Below are 15132 nucleotides of genomic sequence, written 5' to 3' on the forward strand. Positions count from 1 at the left end.
TCCGCTTTCAGAAAAAAAAATTGCACTAACATCAAATAACCACAGAAATAAAACAAAATGGGAAAAAAATTCATGTATCCCTCCTCATAGCTAATTAATTAGCTTTTCCCCCCAGATTCTTCCATATGCACACATCATTTTTTCACATCTATAGACATGGTATAAATATAAGTTTATGTCCTGCTATTTCCATTTTATCAACTATCTCAAGAATTTCCTGTTACTTCCATAAGGTTTATGATTATATGTTTAAGGACTGCATAACATTTAGAGTGGATGATTTATAATATATTTAATTAACTCCCATTATAAGATATTTGGTTGTTTGGTTAATGTTTACAATAAACACTCTTGTGCATATAATTTTTTTGGTCGAGCAGCGTAGCTTGTGGGATCTTAGTTCCCCGACCAAGGATTGAACCCAGGCCCTCGGCAGTGAGAGCGCCAAGTCCTAACCACTGGGCTGACAGGGAATTCCCAATTTTGTGCTTTTTTAGGTGACTTTCTTAGAAGGAAATTTCAGGAGTGGACAAAGGGTTATAAACATTTTGTATATCTTAGAACATACTGTCAAGTTACCTTTCTAAACCACTGCCAGCAATAAATAATGAAACCATTTTTATTATAATATCATATGAAGTATTATCATGATTTTCAATTTTACTTAATAAGAGATATAAAATTGAGCCTCTCATTTATTTTATATTCTCTATACCTTTGTGGTAGGCTTGCAAAGGTCTGATCTCTCCTTTTACAAAATGCTCCTTTATGCTTTTTTTTTTTTGTGGTGATTTTAAAGTGTGGAGATGGACCTGATTCAAAACAATTCTTTGTTTGTTCGGCCCACACCTTCTCCAGCTGCCCACACCTAGCTCAAGAAACCCATTTGGACATTGTCAGGCAGAATTTCAGCTGCCAATCAGGCCTGGAATCTGATGCATCAGCCAAGACTACCAGGACCTCCAAGTTCCAACCCTCCTCCAACTGCCACCCCCATGACATGATTCCCAGGACTGGTTTCTGTGCTGATTCTTGCTCATCAGGCTTCGTGTTAAACCTCCTCCTTGGACCTGGAAATCTCGCTTCAGGATGTCTCCTTCTGGCCGGGCCCTGGGCTCCATGAAGAGAGTTCCCTGGACGATGCGTGACTGCCCGTATCACCCATTCCATTTGTCCACTGCCCCTATGCTTCTCTGCCTAACCCTGCCCCGACACATGTGATTTAAATGACAACCGAACGTGCCTTATCGGTTTCTCGCCAAGTCTTGCCCACTGGCCCAGCCCACACTGTCAGCCAAGCCTGCCTGACAGAACCTGCCTTGTGCTAGAAGACGGGGCTGGTCCTGGCACGAAATCTGGGGGTGGGCCCCAATCCAGGTGCAGGGCCTCAGTGGCCCCTTCTCCCCAGTCTCAGTTCATTGCTACCTGTTTCACGCCCCCACTCTGAAATATGTCATGCATGGCTGCAGTTCTTTGCTTAGAAACAGCTTTTTTGCTTTTGCTTTTGCTTTTCCTCATTTCTCGGGGGATACCAGTGGCCGTCTCCTCCTTTTCCTCAGAGATCTCTGTCTTTAACTTTAATCACCTAAGGAGGGCAGGGAGGGACAGGGATGCCTCAAAGCCCTGGGCCCACTTCAGGCTGGGAGGGTACTAAGCAGAATATGGGGTTTCTAGTCCCCAGGAAAAGTTCCCTAGAGCTCTTAGCTGCCCCAGTTAATGCTGCCCTTGTGATGTCTCAGGGCAAAAGAGTCCAGGTGGGTGGGTCCTGTGGACAGGACTGGGTTTGGTTCTACTGGTTCTAAATATGTCCATTGTAACTAAAAGGCCAGCAGAGGCTGTGGGGTGGAAAAGACATGGCTGGGAGCTCCAAGGACACGGTGTGACTCTTGCAAGAGGGAAATGAATCACCGGATAACTAAGGTGACCTCAGGGAATCACCCCAACCCCCTTTGCTTTACAGATGACAAAACTGAGGCCCGGAGATGGAGAATTCTAAGCATGGAGTCTCATAATTATGGAATTGGTATGTGTGTCTGCTCCTATATTGACTATGCACTCTCCAAATAATTTCCCAATTCGATTAGGGTCCTTGATTCCAGGTATGAGAGGCAGGTCAGCTGTTGTGACAATTAACAGCCAAGATCACCACAGGGACCAGGTCAGCTTGCAGATACAGCTTGGGATATTCAGAGGCTCACCTTTTCCCATTCCAGGAGCAATTGAAGTGCAAAATCAGGAGGAGAAAGGAGACCCCAGCACTCATTAAGTGCTGATCGGGAAAGCCAGAATGGAGACAGCCAGGCCCAGACAGCCACCCTTCTGAGGAGATATCATCAAGGATGATTTTACAGAGAAGCCAAACACGCTCTGCGCTGCCACTGCCAGCTAATCTATGACATTCTGCAGGAGACAGGAGTCTCAGATGCAACTTGCCATGTGCCTGTGGCTGGGCTAGGTCCTTTTTGCATTAATCATCCTATTTCATCATCACAAGAACCTTATGAGATAACGAGTATGATCCCCATTTGACATAAAAGGAAACTAAGGCTCAGACAGGTGAAGTGACTTGCTAGAGGTTATGGAGCCAGTAAGCGGCAGAAGTAGTATTTAAATACCAGCCTCCTAATTCCAAGTCCAGTGCCCTTTCTCTTGTTCCACAGCTTTCTCCTGGGTTCAGGCAGAAAGGTGCCTTGGAGAAAAGCAACATTTGGTCTTAGCACCTTTGCCAACTCAGGAACCATGAGGAAAGCTCAGGGCACCATTTCTTTCTCTTCCAGATGAAACAGGCAGGGTTCTGCTGAAGATGCTTCTGCCTGAATGAAGTTCTTATAGGGGCCTCTGAGATAAACGGGTTAGAGCTCTTAACTGCATGTGTGTGGGGAGGTCGTCAGTAATACTAGGGTTCCCCAGAGTGGTTGAAACCCGAATGCTCACAGGAAGGGCCACCTCACAAGTTCCATGGTGGAAAGATGTAAAGGGCACTGGGCATGTCAGTCAGAGAACTTGAATCCTGGTACACACTCTACCATCTTATTTGCTAAGAAATCTAGGGCATCAGCTCCTGGACCTCAGTTTTCTCATCTGTAAAATGGGGCAAATATCCACGAACCTTGCAGGCTTTGGGTAAGAATGGTGAGTTGCATAATAGATGTGGAACTACCTGGTAAATGATCATGTACAATCAAATGTCAGTGGTTACTTGCTGTTTCAGTACCTGATTGACATTTACCCACCACTCATCACAAAGAGCAAAACAAAATAACTACTGCAACAATCCTGGCTCCCACCTCTTAGGAAATACGCCCATGCCTACAGACCTGTTTCTCCTTTTGTAGCCACTGGTTACAGATCTCAAGGAACCAGCAGTAAGGGAAGAAGAAATGAAAGAGACAATGGTGAGGGGAAGAATAGTGCTATTTTCAGTGGTTCTCTGCCTTGGGGAACATAAATCAGGAAACCAAGTCCAAGTTTCCTGCCTTGAGTCTCCTTGGATGGCTCAAAAAACTACATAAATGGTCTTTCAAATGCTAGTACTTCTCTCATCAAGAAGAAGGAACAATTAGAGATCAGGAAACATATTGGCTGGGGAGTGAGGTAAGCTGGACTCTACTTCCAGCCTTGCCCTGGACAGGGTATGGATGCCCAGAAATGCTTCAGTCCACCTTGGAGACAAGCAGGAAGAAAAAAATCAGCCCATCTACTTGAGTAAGAAAACCATGAGCACTTCAGATCCGATCCTTACCTTGTCTTTCTCCCCTACTTCCCTCACTTATTTGTGTTGTGCTAAAGGGTTTCTCTCCAGCACCAGGGATGCAAACCCAGCCAGACAACAGAACACAACAAAGCCAGCAATGGATGAGACCTAAGGATCCATAAAGTGCAGACTCAGTATTTTACAGATCCTGGGTCATTCAGCCTCCAGCTTCCAGGTAGTGCTTGGTCATTCCTCTCCAGCCTTCACTGCCCCTCATCCAGGCTGCTCTCTCACCCTGGGCTCCTGACCCGCTGCTTCCAAGATGAATAGGCAAATGGTGCAGAAAGCAAGGAATCATCTACTGATCATTTCTTACAGTCCCTGGGAGGGGAAGTGACTTGTCCAAAGTCACAGGATTACCAATAATTGGGTATCATTAAAAATTATTATCAACTCTGGATTCCCCTCAATTATTCATTTAAGCTAATCTTCCAACCATGTATTAACACATTTCTTTTATATATTTTTCTCCTTTAAAAATTTTAGATTTGTTTTCGTTTAATTAACAAAGTAATATATGCTTGTTGTAAAAAAAACTATAAAGTGAAAAATAAAAGCCCCCTTCCTATTAAAATCCCTACAGATAACCATTATTAGTGAGTTCTTGTGATTCATTCTAGAAACTTAAACAATTTAAAGACACAGTTAACCCTATCTACTGATTTGTATTCTTGGTCATAGTGTTAAAAAAGACTTGTCGATTATATGAACGAATGGCTCTAGGCTGAGGTCAGGGGCTGGGGGTTTGCATCATGTGGAAGGACAGAGCTGAGTTAAGCATCTCAGCAGACAAGCGCTCCCACTGGGGCCTATCAGCCAGGGATCTGGCATGAAGCCTTCCTTTCTGAGTTGGTGATACAGTGTGGAGGGGAAGATCGTGGGCTTTGGAGTCAAGCAGACATAGGCTCATGTGCTGGTGCTAACACTTCACAGGCATGTGACCTTGGATTGTTCCCTCGTTGCTACTGTGCCTTAGTATCCTCATTTGTCACATGGAGATTAAAACACTACTACTTCATGGTGCTATTGTGAAGACTGAATAAAACAACGCGAGAATACAGCGCGTACTTGGCATTAAACATGCACTAAAGAAATGGTAGCTACCGTTATTATTCCAGTTGTTGTTGTTATTATTATTCTGCTCGCTCACTTGAAGAAAAGAGAAAGCCTGCAGGTCCATTACCTACCACCGCAGAAACAGTGCAACCCAGGGCCCGGCACCCCTCGGTTAAGTACATCTGAGCGGAAAAGGAGACAACGAGAAAGTAAGTCTTTAGTCTGACCAGGATTTAATGCCCAGGAATTCCTCGGGGTATTAAAAATTCTAGATATACTCTGAAGCACCAGTACAGGTGCCCCATAAGCTCTGAACACAGGAGTCTGCCTTGTGCAGCTACCATGTCTGAAGGGCTGGATTGGTGGGAAGCGAGACCATTTTCTTATCTACTCAGGCTACCTGATTCAGCAGCTCTCAGGCCCAGCTGGCCCCAGAAGTGCCCCAGACTGGCTAGGGACAGCAGGCTGGCAGGGCACAGATGGGAGGGGGTACCCTTCTCCCGCTGAATTCCAGGCCCTTCCTCCTAGTCCTCAGAGCACAATGAGAACATTATCACAGCCACTTCATCCAATCTTGCGCTATCCGGGGGCTGGAGATGACTAAGGGCAATATAATACACTCCGCCAGCCAACACACAGCAAGAGACACCCAACACTGGACCAGAAGGCCTGCTGAGCCCCAACATAACTTGAATCCCAGAACCTCTGATGTAAATGTATTAGTCTTAAACGCTTCCTGCAGGTCCAATCTATTTTTGTTTTTTCTTTTTTTCAGTACGCGGGCCTCTCACTGTTGTGGCCTCTCCCGTTGCGGAGCACAGGCTCCGGATGTGCAGGCCCAGCGGCCATGGCTCACAGGCCCAGCCGCTCCACGGCATGTGGGATCTTCCCTGACCGGGGCACAAACCCGCCTCCCCTGCATCAGCAGGCGGACTCCCAACCACTGCGCCACCAGGGAAGCCCAGGTCCGATCTTTATATTACCAAATGCCCCCAGCGCATGGAAATTCTGTTAACTGACCACACCCACCAGGGAGACGAAGGAATGAAAGGTATTGCTCCTAACAGTGCCAAGAGGCCATGGACTCTGACCTAGATATCAGACCCAGCCTGGAGCTCTGGTCACTTGCTATGGTGAGGCTTCTTCTCTTAAGGATCATGGAGGACTCAGCTGGGATGGAGGTGCGGGTGCACACAGTTCCCTGATGACCCGGCCCTGTAGGTCTCAGAGTGTCTGGCATGGGGCTGGTGTCCTTGGGGACATGTGGAAGGAACCGGGCCAGTTTTGGGATCGTAGACGCCCCCCAGATGATTGGGGAGTCTCTAGAGACTGGACACAGCCCTATGTGGAGACTAACCTCAAGCTCAGGAGAGTGGAATGGTACTATTTCACTCTCTCCTCCAGAGCATTTTCTCTCCCAGTTGGGGTTTCTTCTCCCCAGAAACACTGCTGTCCACCCCTTACGCACTCTCTCTCCTTCTTTCTTCCCGACTCTGCGACTCCATTTCTCTTTCCCCTCTTCACTGTCTCCCTCTACTTCTTTCCTGTCTTTCCTCCCATTTTCTTCTAGTTTCTTCTTCTCATTGTCTTTCTCTCATTGGCCATGATAGAGAGCTGGAAATATCTCTATTATTGGTTGAATTCCTACATTAACATTTAAATCCTGTCACCTTAATTTTCAAAAAGATGAACCAAACATTTTATATTTTGCTTTAAAAAATACTACTTTTAACAATTAAGGACTTTGAAGAGGAGGGGACTTTAAAGATCACCTAGTTCAATGGCTTTTCTGGTACTTGAATCCCTTTAGAGCAACGGTGACATTCAGTTTCTCCTCAGACACTTCCAGGGATTGGAGCCCATTATCTCTAGAAGTAGATCAATTCTAACTATTAAGAACTTCTTTACATTGAGCTTAACCTGCTCCCATAACTCCCACTCCCTGGTTACCAGGATAATCGAGGATACAAAAACAGTGCAATCAGCAGAAGGGCAGTGAGGTGCATCCTGAGTTCAAAGTATGGGGTAGACGAGTTGGCTGTTAGGTTCTCCTATCCCTTGCTTAGGCAGGCGAGATTGATGACATATATTACAGCCAGACTCTGGTAGGCCTTGAACGCCAGACTAAAATGTGATGTGTTTAACATATCAGGAAGGTAGTCAAGTGAAAACATCCATCAAGCAGTCGAAGATAACAGTAATAAAGTTATTATTTACGAACACTTACATGCCAGGAACTGTGCAAGGTGCTTTAATGTCGATTATCATCCTCTCAATAGAACTATGACATAGGTACTGTTACTATCCCATTTTATAGATGAGGAAACTGAGGTCTCAGAACTAGTAAATCACTAAACCCAGGCCTGCCTGACTCTGATATCCATGCTCTGAAAACAGCACTCTACAAAAAAAGGTCAGCAAAGACCTGGACAGGAGACCTTGATTTGGGAGTCACTTACATAAAGGGAGAGAGGGTCCAGAACAGAGGGCCAGGGGTCTCATTTGAGCCCTCTTCTACAGAGGAGCCCCCATACTCCACTTCCAGTCCTGTGCTTGCTTCTAAACTCCCCTGCTCCACCTCCTGCTGCCTACGGGACTCTTGTCACCTTAAATTCAACACATTTGGGGCTTCCCTGGTGGCGCGGTGGTTGAGAGTCCGCCTGCCGATGCAGGGGATGCGGGTTGGTGCCCCGGTCCGGGAAGATCCCACATGCCGCGGAGCGACTGGGCCCGTGAGGCATGGCCGCTGAGCCTGCGCGTCCCGAGCCTGTGCTCCACAACGGGAGAGGCCACAACAGTGAGAGGCCCATGTACCACACACAGAAAAAAAAAAAAATTCAACACGTTTACACCAGCTCCTGTCATTTTTCACGACCTCCCCAGCAATCAGTTCCCAGCCCAATATTCCTGATTCTTTAAGCATAAAAGAGGATCCAAGTTTGTGTCAAATCAACCTGGGCTCAACTAGATTTGCCATATACAAACCATAAGGCCTTGGGCAAGTCATAAAACCTCAGTTTTCTCATGTATAAAATGGGAACAGTAATAACACCTTTCATGGAAGGTGCTTGTAGGGATTACATGAGATAATTTGTACACAATATATGGTATAGGGCTTGGCTCGTGGCAAGTGTTAAGTAAATGGCATTATTCTTGCTATTATTGTTGTTTCTTGGGCTTGAAACTCCTCTTGCATAACTACTTATGGTTAATGCCAATGCTGAGAAATGGGAGGAAGAAGAGGGACCCACAAATGGACAGTAAAAATTCAATGTGGTCTGTACTCTCTGTAGTGACCTCATCCCTCTGGCTTTGGGGGCAGCTTCTGCAGGGTCTCTTTCCCATACCCACCACAGAGAGAGTTGGGCTCTAGCCAAGCAGCACCCCACCCCCTCCCTCCAGACCTACTTACTTGGGGATCAACAAGCAGTGCTGTTGTTTCTACCTCTTCCAGTCCCCCTGTCACTTCCAGCCTGCATATTGTCTCATCTGCAGCCCTTGCCTCCCCTACATACCTTTCTTTCCCTCTAAAGATCTAGAATCAAAGCTTTAGAAATCATCTAGCCCGAGCCCTCAAAAACCTAAGCTCAAAATTAAAACAGTCATTAAAAAATGTTCCTTGCACAATTAAAGTGGGCCTTCTCCTGATCAAGCTACGGGCATCCCAGTCCTCACTGCAGTACGTGCATTGTGCACAAACACTGGAGTTGCCATTGTGCAGAGGCATAACCTCGGCTGTGGGTCGGCCTGTGACTTTATCAACTCTCCCTCCCTCTCAGGTCTAGTATACTATCAAGCCCCGCCTCCCGGAGACACGAGGTAAGTATGGATGGCTAATGACTACTGATAAACAGGGCACTGATGAGAATCACAAACCCCCAGACATTTGCACACCCTCCCATCCCCTGAGGCCCGAGGTAAATATGAAAGGAGACTCCAAGGAGACAGGCATGGTGTTTGTACACAGTGAGGGGAGAACAAAGGGAACGGAGAGCCTAGAGGTGGCGGGCAGGGAAAACAGGCGAGACAGACTGTAAGATGAGTCAGAGAGAGTGAATGAGGGCACTGGGTCGTGTCAGCTACCGCTCAGCTGCCCCCAGGGGTGGTGTGAACTGGAAGAAGGGAATGAGGGAGGTGACAAGGGGAGTTGTCGAAACTCAGAAAGTGGGAGCCGGAGTGTGTTGCAGATGGGGAGTGGAAGCTCAGCTAATTTCCAGGAGGGACCGGAGCTCCCGCCTTCGGAGGGCTCCTGGATCTTTCTCGCCTGGCTCTGTTGCCGGGGCTGCACGGTTATGGCAAGGCAGCCGGGATGGCAGGGGAAGGAAAGCGTTAAGCCAACGACAAAGATGTCAGTCCTAGAGATCACTGGACCCCTGCTTGGCAGACAGAAGCCACCCAGTGGCTGCTAATGCCCTCCACTGATGTAGTGCTTTCAGCATATTTCAGATGCCCTCACACTAATGATCTCATTTAATTCTCAGCGCAACCTTGTGAAATGGGCAGGCCTGGGATTCTCTCTCACATGCTCCTCCTCTCATTACCCAGTGGATCCCTCAAGAGCCCTCAAATTGCTTCCTCTATCCTAGAAACATCCAACACTGAACCAGAAGTGCCTTAAGGACTATAGGGAGGTCACGGTCCTCTATACAGGCTCCATTCAGGGCTTGCTGGCTGCTGTTCGTCCAGGGCTGGGTGTGACAAGAAGTCACAGAATGTGGAATCATTCCCCGCCTGGAATTTCCCAGGCGACCCTCCCCCTTCACTTATATCTGAAAGCCTGGCACATAATGAGCATTTCACCCAGTCCCTAGGGAGCTGTGTCAGACTTCCCCTCATCAGGCCAATGGAAACCTGAGGCCTAGAGAGGCAAAGGCCTCTGCCCTGAGTCACACAGAGATCAAATGTGGAGGAATCCGTGAAGACCTGGAAAGAGCACAGGTCTGGGGCCATCAAAAGACCTGGGTTCCAGTCCTGGCTCCACTTGTCTATTAGCCCAGGTCACGGAGACAGTCGCCAGCCTTGGTTTTCATCACTGTCAAATGGAGATAGTAATGCTCATCTCTTGAGGTTGCTGGGAGGATTCCATGAGATTAAAACATAAAAGAGTTACATAAAAATGAATTACTCTGATTATCAAGGAGCACAGGTAACAACATCAGGACTCTGGTGTAACGGAAAGAAGCTGGACCAAGTATAAAGAGTCTGGTTCTCCTTAACTCACCTGTGTGGTCCTGGGCAAGTCTGGGCCTCAGTTTTCCAAGGCCCCTGGCAGCTGTAAGATGAGGGGTTCTGTGGGCTATGCCTCTGGTACAAGAATTCTGGCTCTGGCCGCCCTGATCTCTTGACAGCCCCATTATCCATGCTCCACATTGCCTTAGATCCAAGAGCCTTACTGAGGGAGCCAGGGAGTGGCCAACAATGGGAGATCCCATTGGATCCTTTGCTTCATCCCTTCTACCCATTTGCTCAGGGCTGAAGTGCACTCTCTTAGCCTCCGTTGCTCCCCAGCTTTAAGGGTGGGTGGGGAAAAGGAGTAAGGGGCTCTTGGTGATGAAACTGATGACAGATTGCCCATGTAAGATTTCATGGTGGGAAGCACTAGACTGCCTGGATTCCCTTCCTCCTGGGAGAGCTGAGTCTAACTGTCCTGCCTTTAACATCCTGCTTCTCCCAGGAGGACCCCAAATGTACCAATCCCTTTGAGGAAGCGGCTCAGCATAACCCTTGCTGAGCTCCTGGAGGTAAATTAAATACTAAATAAGCAAGGCCAGAGCCCTTGGTGTAGCAGCACATTCCCATAACACAGACAATGGCCTGTAGCTCATCCGTCCCTCTTCCAGCCATTGCCATTCTCCCTCCCAGGCAGGGCTTCCCTGAACCCCAGCCCACACTCCTGGGAAGGACTAAGAACTGGTATTGTTTTGCTCCCCCCAGCAAGTCATCAGCTCACGGTTCCTTGCGTTCTTCCTCCAACCCTCAGTGTTAAGGACTCCAGGGACCTGGAAGTGCCTGGAACATTGAGTCATGGCATCTGCAGCATTGAAACTTAACAGGTCTGTGGTTGGCCAGGCAGGGGGCCTCTGCAGCTTAGTTCCAATGGGGCCTGGAGGCTTCCCCAGGGAAGGGAGCAGCTCAGGAAGGACACCGAGGCCCTGATATCTCTCAGGGCAATGGGGAACTGGATCTCACTAGGATGAGGCCTGGGTGTGAGGGCCAGTTGGTCTGTTTCTCAGATCAGAAGAACCTCAGAGATCACCCAGGCCAACGCTCTATTTTACAAAAAGGGAAACTGAGGCTTGAGGAAGGGAAGAAGCAACGTACGCAAGGTCACTCAATGAGCTGTAGCAGAGCAAGGCCAAGACGCCAGGTCTCCAGTGTAGAACCCAGTGCTCTTTCCAACCTTCTGCGTGATCTCCTTCCTAAGATTCTAAGCAATGGGTCCAGGGGACCACTGGACCCCTTTCATAGGGAGCAGGACCCATGTATAACCCTGCCTCGCCATCCAAGAACTGAAAGAGCCCAAGGGCCACTGGTTCCAGCTCAGCTCTGCCACTTTGTAGGATGGAACCTCAGTCATGTCACTTTTCTGAGCCTTAGTCCCTCACCTGTAAAATGGGGGTTTAAGAAGCAGGACCCCGGAGAGCTACTGTAAGTATCAAATGAGATCATGTATGTGGGGCATTTTGTAAACTGTGAAGTGTCCAAACGTCAGATATTAAAATGGTGTGAGGTTTGATGGTCCTGCAAAGGGAGGACATCACAAGGGAGGCAGCCAGGCAAGAGTGAGAACCCACACCAAGACGAGGCTGAGTGCCTGCCCGGCTGTCCATGGACCTGACTGGTACTGGGGGCCACCAGCAGAGACTGACAGGCAGCAGGTCAGACCAGCCCAAGCTCACTGGCTTGAGAGACTGCCTGCTGCTTTGCTGTGTGTGTGTGTGCATGTGTGTGTGTGTGTGTCCTTCTAGGTGCTCCAGGGAGGCTCTGCCTGGCAGTCCGGAGTCGCAGAAATTCGCCTGCTTTCTCCAGGGGAGCTCTTGGCAGGAGGGCAGGACGCTTTGCTTCCAGCCAGGTCACACACCCTCAAAGAAAAGCCTGCCAGCCCAGATCCCTCTGGGGACCTCTGGAGAGCCCCTGCTCCCTCGGGGGCTCTTACCTTGTACTTGGCCGCAAGCAGCTCTGTGGCCTGCTGCTCCCGCCGCAGGTCTTCCAGCATCTTCTCCTTCTCCTCCAGCAGCTTCTGCTTCTCCTCGCTCACCAGGCTGCGGTCATCCTGGATGGCCGCCTTCTCCTCCTCCAGCTGCTCTCTCTGCTCCTGCAGGTAATTCTCCATGTTCTTGTCCAAGGCCGACTCCAGGGTGGGCTGGGGCGGGCGGTAGTTGTTGTTGTCATCCTCCTCTTCGGCCACCCAGGCCTCCATCAGCGGCCCCTCAGGGTACCCAGGCGGGGCTGACACGGCCTTCTTCCTGCGGCTGCTCTTCCTCCGGAGCCGCTTTCCCAGCATCCCCTTCTTCTCCAGCTGGGCCTTCAGGCGGGCGATCTCCTCCTGGAATTCCCGTAGCAGCGTGTCCTTGGGGTCCTCATTCACCCGGGGCTTGTTCTTGATGTTCTTGGCCCGGTTGGCAAAGCGCAAGGTGGAGAGGCTCTCATCGTAGCTGTGAGAGGCTGGCCCCAGGGTGGCCACCATGATGGTCTTGGCATTACCCCCCAGAGAGTCCTGGAGCAGCCGTGTCAGCTTGGAGTCCCGGTAGGGGATATGGGTGCTCCTGTTGCCTGCCAGAGCAGCGATCACGTTGCCCAGGGCAGACAGCGAGAGGTTGATTTTGGAGGCTTCCTTAGGCCTCTCTCCACTACCACCACCACCTCCACCGCCGCCACCACCCGTGGACTGCGTGGCCGTCCCTCCAGCTGCGTTGGGGCCTGCCTTGTTCTGCCTCTCACTTCCAGCCAGGTCCACGAGGTTGAGCTTGCCCACACGGATGTGGTCCTGGCCGTCCAAGCCACGCTCACTGCACTCCACGGTGATGACAAAGATAGCATGGGAGCGGGAGCTGACCTCATTCATGTGTGTACTACCCACCGCCCGGGTCTGGTTCCCCAGGTTCATCACGTGCTCAATCTCCTTGACATTCTTGGTGACGAAGGAGGACAGGTCCTTGATGTAGACGCCTGTCTCAGGGTTCTCCTTCAGCTCTAGCCTCTTGCCAGGCTCCTTGGAGAGCAGGTCCCGAATCTCCTCCTGGTAGATCTCCAGGTAGGAGGCCCGGACCAAGTACTGCTGGTTCTGGGAGCGCGAGATGTGGGTGAAGATATGCTCAAAGGCATTGGGGATGACCCCCCGCTGCTCGGGCTCCACCCAGGTCCCCTGCATGGTGTAGGTCTTGCCCGTGCCGGTCTGTCCATAGGCAAACACGGTGCCATTGAAACCTTGAAGCACCGAGTCTACCAGGGGCCTCACGGTTTCATCATACAAGTCTGCCTGCTTGGAGCTGGCATCATACACGGCATCAAAGGTGAAGGTCTTGGGCAGCTCCCCTAGGGCAGCGCGGGGGTTTCGCAGTGTCACCTGGCCCAGTTTCACGTCCATGGTCAGGATCTGCTCGTGACCAGAAGCCTCCTCCTTCCGGCTGAGGGGGCGGCACCGGGCCACCACCTTCAGGGCCTCACTGGCCTTGGTTTTACTGGCCATCTTGCTGCTCTGTCCTTCCTGATCCCCCCCACCCCTCTCCGCAGCCTAGGCGGTCCTGCTGTCCTCCCTAGGTCCGGATCGGCGGGGCCGGCCCAGCCCCCAGGCGCCGTTCTTCAATCCGCCTGTAGCCTCCTAGGGTGGGGATGCTGGGAGGTGGCCCCGTCGCTGCTGCAGTCCGGGCCTCCACCGCTCTCCGGTCCTCGCTGCACCGGCTGCGGAGGGAGAATTAGGCAGAATCGCCGGGCAGCCGCGGGAGCAGCGCCGGCCGAATGGCAGTACCCGGAGCCCGCCCCATGCTGGGGCAGCGGGAGCCCTGCCGTAAACAGCTACGGCAACAATGAGATAAAGGAAGAGGAAAATGGGATGGGGGTGGGCGGCAGAGCTGTCTTCTCCTTGTCCTCCTCCTCCTCTAGGGATCCATGGCGGGGGTGCTGCAGGTCCTGGGCGACCGGGTGTCCCGGCCCTCCCGAGGGCAGAGGCTCACCTGGAGTCCTCTCCCCCAGCTGGGGGATCATTCATTGCAGCCAGCGCGGCTGCTGCTGCCCCTGCCTCCTCCTTCCCCGCCGTCGCCACCGGAGAATGAGAGAGAAAAACAGAAGGCGATGGGGCGGAGCAGCGGCAGCGAGAGTGATGTTGCCGCCGCGCTGCGGCCCCAGCTAAGCCGCCCGGCTCGGGTGGGGCAAGGGGCGGGGCCGTGGGGCGGGAATCGCGAGCCCTGCGCCGCCAGTGCGCTGGGGACCCGGGTGCATGCCCGCTCGCACCCCCATAGACCCCTCCGGAATGACAGGCTCCGGTGCCGACCCAGGTCCTGTGCGCACCAGACGGGTGCAGCGCAGCCACCGCCCGCCGTCACCCCACTGGGCCGGAGCATGCTGGGAGTTGTAGTCCTGCCTTTGTTAACCCGGTTCTGGCAGGTTGCTGATGACTTCTCCAGTCCGGGAGGCCCCTCCTTCTCTGGCGTTCTGCCCCAGGAGTGACTGTTGAGGTTGCAGCCTAGCTGGGGGTGGGGGGGATGCGGGGTATCCGCTACCCACACCTGTTTCCTCCACAACCAGCATCCCCTGTTTCTCTTCTGCTCCTGCCTTTCTGCCGGCAGACTCGTACATGTCACCCCTCCCCTTAAGGGTGTTGCCAGGCGTTCTAACTCCTAAATGTTTCTTGACTCTGTCCTTTCCTCTCCCCGCCCTGGTTTGCTTCTGGCCTTCCTTTTCTCTCTACTGGAACCAGCTTCCAGCTGATTCTCTCCTCACATGCTCTCCGCACAGGCACCCTCGTCCCCTCCCCTCCTCCAACGCCAGCCTTCCATATTGTATAAAAGCCTCTCCGTCTTCCGACTCCTGCCACTTCCCAGCCTCACTTCCAGCTACTCTCCTAGAGAGACCCTGTGTTCCACACATTCATTCCTTCAAACAGTCACCCAGCACCTGCTAAACCTCAGGCCTCATTCTAGGAGCTGGACCTTCCTGTCCTCAAGGAGCTCACAATTCTAGGAACCATTTTGCGTTTCCTTCTGGCTGTGCTGTGTTGCATCTTTGTGACTTTGCCAGGAGGACCCTGTTACTCTTCTGTACTTAGTGCCCTGCTGCGTGGGCAGTTCAAGCACCTCCTCCTCTGTGAAGCCTTCCCTGACCAA

The 15132-nt window shown here is 51.2% G+C and overlaps 1 protein-coding gene across 2 annotated transcripts in view; it reads right to left on the minus strand.

Moving 5' to 3' along the window:
* KIF3C (kinesin family member 3C) overlaps positions 1-14332 on the minus strand; it is a 36596-nt gene extending 22264 nt beyond the window's left edge. The window contains exon 1 of one of the 2 annotated variants that reach the window (XM_060117260.1): positions 11967-14332. In XM_060117260.1, the coding sequence (XP_059973243.1) occupies positions 11967-13499 (1533 nt within the window). In that variant the 5' untranslated portion in view covers positions 13500-14332. The remainder of the gene's footprint in view (positions 1-11966) is intronic. The other variant, XM_060117259.1, reaches the window with a different exon arrangement.
* Positions 14333-15132: the final 800 nt, after the last annotated feature.

Source organism: Mesoplodon densirostris, chromosome 14 (assembly GCF_025265405.1).
Source record: "Mesoplodon densirostris isolate mMesDen1 chromosome 14, mMesDen1 primary haplotype, whole genome shotgun sequence".
Taxonomy (NCBI): domain Eukaryota; kingdom Metazoa; phylum Chordata; class Mammalia; order Artiodactyla; family Ziphiidae; genus Mesoplodon; species Mesoplodon densirostris.